The sequence below is a fragment of the Artibeus jamaicensis genome, unplaced genomic scaffold (assembly GCF_021234435.1).
Source record: "Artibeus jamaicensis isolate MK-2021 breed Jamaican fruit bat unplaced genomic scaffold, CSHL_Jam_final scaffold_1689, whole genome shotgun sequence".
Taxonomy (NCBI): Eukaryota; Metazoa; Chordata; class Mammalia; order Chiroptera; family Phyllostomidae; genus Artibeus; species Artibeus jamaicensis.
In genome coordinates this window covers 7,116,095-7,120,091 of record NW_026522029.1, presented here as the reverse complement: position 1 = coordinate 7,120,091, position 3,997 = coordinate 7,116,095, and the positions used below count along the sequence as shown (strand labels likewise).

The 3,997-nt window shown below is 49.0% G+C and overlaps 1 protein-coding gene across 1 annotated transcript; it reads left to right on the top strand.

The window, feature by feature from the left end:
- The first annotated feature begins 578 nt into the window (after positions 1–578).
- On the top strand, positions 579–1,529 carry LOC119054503 (olfactory receptor 11A1). The gene has a single exon (XM_037152391.2). It carries the CDS (start codon positions 579–581, stop codon positions 1,527–1,529), a length of 951 nt encoding a protein of 316 aa, XP_037008286.2.
- Positions 1,530–3,997: the final 2,468 nt, after the last annotated feature.

Below are 3,997 nucleotides of genomic sequence, written 5' to 3'. Positions count from 1 at the left end.
GAAGTAATATTCTTACCTCTCAAGTCACTAAGAAGCTGAACAAAGAGGAATACCTAATAAATATGACAGGAACCATTTCCCTAAATGTAAACAGTGCCTGAAGTGGGAGGGGGGTCCTTCTAAGAGTTCACAAACCCTCTGGACTAGGCCCACCTTCCTTCTAGATTTCCTTCCCCTTCTTCCGTGACTCTCGGGCTACCACAGCACGTTCGGGAAGGGAAGGAGCTGGCCCTTCTCTGACTTCCTTTTTCCTCCCTCCTTTCTCCTCTTCATGTTCCTCTTCCTGATTCTTCCACTTCTGGCTGACACTGGTCCTGGTAAAGACAAAAACTGGTGGGAGGAGAGGGTAAGGAAGTTGAAGTGGTCACAAGTTCTTAGTCCAAATTCTTCTGTTTCCCATCTTAGACCTTGAAAAAAAAGATGTCACTTCTGCACCCAGAGAAAAGGAACTTCCAAACACCTGAGTGGGGCGTGAATATCGCCGACCGTCAGGCCATGCTCTGGGTGTAACCCAGAACTGCCCGCATTTCACCTGCTTTATTGCTGGGTGTTATGTTCCTCAAGAAGGAAGCCAAGGCATGGTGGTCCCGCCCTGGGGAAATCAAACAGCCGTGGTGGAGTTTGTGCTCAGAGGATTTTCTTCCACCCGGCAGCTAAATATTTTCCTCTTTATGATGTTTTTAGTTTTCTTCATCTTAATCATTTCTGGAAACATCCTCATTATTCTGCTAGTTTTGTTCAACCACCACCTCCACACCCCCATGTACTTCTTCCTGGTGAACTTGTCCTTTTTGGAGATCTGGTATACCACCAACATTGTCCCCAAGATGTTGCTGATTATCATAGCTGAACAGAACGCCATCTCTGTGGCTGGGTGCCTGGCACAATTCTATTTCTTTGGGTCCCTGGCTGCCACAGAGTGTCTCTTGCTTGCTGTGATGTCCTACGACCGCTACCTGGCCATCTGTCAGCCTCTCCACTATCCTGTCCTCATGACTGGCCCCCTCTGTGTTTGGCTGGCTGCCAGCTCTTGGTTCTGCTGCTTCCTCCTGACAGCCATCACTATGGTTCTGCTGTCTCGACTACCCTTCTGCGGACCCAATGAAATCGATCACTTCTTTTGTGACTTTACTCCTCTCGTTCGTCTCTCCTGCACGGACACCTCACTGACCGAGACCATTGCCTATGCCACCTCTTCTGCAGTGACTCTGGTCCCATTTGTCCTCATCGCAGCTTCCTACTCCTGCATTCTTGCTGCGGTCCTAAAAATTCCATCTGGCACAGGCCGGCAGAAGGCCTTCTCCACCTGCTCCTCCCACCTCACCTCGGTCACAGTGTTTTACGGGACACTGATCGCCACATACCTTGTGCCCTCAGCCAATTCACCCCAACTCTTGCGCAAAGGGTCCTCTCTGCTCTACACTATCCTGACGCCCATGTTCAATCCCATCATCTACAGCCTGAGAAACAGAGATATTCACGAAGCCCTGAAGAACTGCTTAAGGAAGAGGCCAGGTTTCCTCAGATAAAGCAAAAGGCAAGAGTCCTATTTGCCTGGACGGGTGGCTCAGTTGTTTGGAGCATCGTCCCATACACCAAAAGGTAGCAGGTTCAATACCCAGTCAGAGCACATAGATTGTGGGTTCAGTCCCCAGTGGGGGTGTTTATAGGAGGCAACAGATGTTTTTCTCTCTCACATTGATGTTTCATTCTTTCTCTCTATCTCTCCCTTCCTCTCTCTTTCTAAAATCAGTGACTATATCCTTGGTTGAGGAATTTTGAAAAAGGCAACTACCTAAAACAAGAGCTACCAAAGCCAGATGACAAATGTCCCTGAGCACAGCTGAGGACACTGTTGAGTTCTGGCAGCTTCGGGTGAACTGATGGCCTAGAGATGGTCTAAGTCGGTCAGGTTCTGCTCTGCCACACTCAGTAGTCCTGGGCCCTTGCGCTAAAGCTCACATCCAGAAGAGCCGGTGAGGCTGGCTAGTCACTCATTCCAATAGTCACTGGAGGTCTCCCATGTCCAGGGCATCGTACCACTTCTAAGTGGTAAAATAACCAAAAACTGAGGCAGCCTTTGCTCTCACTGAACTCACAGTCTGTAGGGGGAAGACAAACATAAGTCAATGACTAATGTAAAACTACACATGAAAATTACACGTGTGATTCAAAACTTAAAGTAGTAAGACAACCACTGCGCACTTATCAGAATGACCGAAATCCAGAACCCGGACAACAGCAAATAGGTGGAGGGACAGGGACTCTCATTCATTGCTGGCGGCAACGGGAACTGAGGCAGCCACTTTGGAAGACAGTTTGTAAATTTCTTACAAAGCCAAACACACTTTGACTGCATGACTCAGCAACCGCATCCCCTGGTATTTATCCAAATGAGCTAAAAACATATGCGTATATCTGTGCAAAAAATGCTTATAACAGCTTTATGCATGATGACCTTCCAGTAAAAGAAGGGAAAAATTAACTGGTTTATCCAGACAAAGAAATACTATTCAGCACTGAAAAGAAATGAGCTATTAAGCCATGAAAAGTTATAGAGGAAGTTTAAATGTATATTATTAAGTGAAAGAAGCCAACCTGAAAAGGCTTTATATTATGTGATTCCAATTATATGACATCCTGGTAAAGGCAAGACTATGAAGGCAGTGAAAAGGTCAGCGGTTGCCAGAGGTCAGGGCTCCGGGGAGGATGAACGGCAGAGCCCAGAGGACCCTTAGGGCAGTGAAACGACCGTGTGTGATGCTGTAACGGTGGATACACGTCATGCTACCTTTGTCGAAACCCTTGGGATGTGCGACCCCAGGAGCGAAGCCTAAGATAAGCTCTGGACTTTGGGTGGTGACGTGCTGGTGTGACGTCACGGGCTGTGACCAGCGTGCCGCTCTGGTGCAGGATGTCGAGAGCCGGGGAGGCTGTGCGAGTGTGGGAGCCGTGGGCGCACGGAAAATCTCTGTACTTTCCACTCGTTTTGCTGAGAACCTAACAGTACTTAAAAAAAATAAACTGATTTAAACAGAATGATAGTAATAATGAGATGCTATTATATCTCAAGAACCTAGAGCTTCGGTTTCTTTCTCAGGACTAGATTTTGCATTTTCTTTTTTTTTTAAGATTTTATTTGTTTGTTTGTTTATTTATGTTAGACAGAGGAGATGGGAGGGAGAAAGAGAGGGAAAGAAACATCAGTGTGTGGTTGCCTCTTGTGTGCCCCCAAGTGGGGACCTGGCCCGGAACCCAGGCCTGTGCCCTGACTGGGAAACTAACCAGCCACCTCTTGGTTTGCAGACGGGTGCTCAATCCCCTGAGCCACACTGGCCAGGGTTGACTTGGCATTTTCTAATCCTTCGCACTTGGAGACTTGGAGGCGGGAAAGGAAGATCTGGGGAAACGAGGCGAGGCCCACACCAGTGTCTGCACTGCTCTGTCCCCCAGCGGTGACGGGGTCAGCTGGGGCTTCATTTTTGTGGAGTGCCAGCACCTCTGCCAGCACCTCTGCCAGGACCTTGCCGGGACCCGTTCCCCGCCCTGCTGGCATGTGCTGTCCGTAGTTAGCTCTGAGGGCGTGGTGGACATGTGCTTGCTCTCTGGCAGCTCGGAAGAGCTGAGTTGACTTCAGCCAAGAGAAGCTGAGGTCAGCACTACACAGGGGGACGCGGCCTGCCTCCTCGCCTGGCTCCTGCTGACCCCACTCCCCCAGGGCCGAGGATAGGGGTGTCTCTTGCCTAAACGTTTCTGTTGGGGCTTCTCTTTTTTGAGGTAAGCAAAGAGATTATGTTCACCACTCATGGCGGTTACTCAAAACCTCGGGAGTCTGCCAACAGACTTTGCCTTAGGAAGAATCAATTGCCCTGTTCTTGCCCCTCTTGTAAACTAGAAAAATATGGGGTCATCTTAGGGTACCCCGAAGAGGGCAAAAGCTCCCAATTATCCACTGATGCCTCCTCTGTCTACTCCTCTGAGTAGCGTTGGGGGAGGT

Excerpts from the sequence above, each read along its gene's own strand:
- LOC119054503 (XM_037152391.2), top strand. The coding sequence starts at position 579 with ATGGTGGTCCCGCCCTGGGGAAATCAAACAGCCGTGGTGGAGTTTGTG.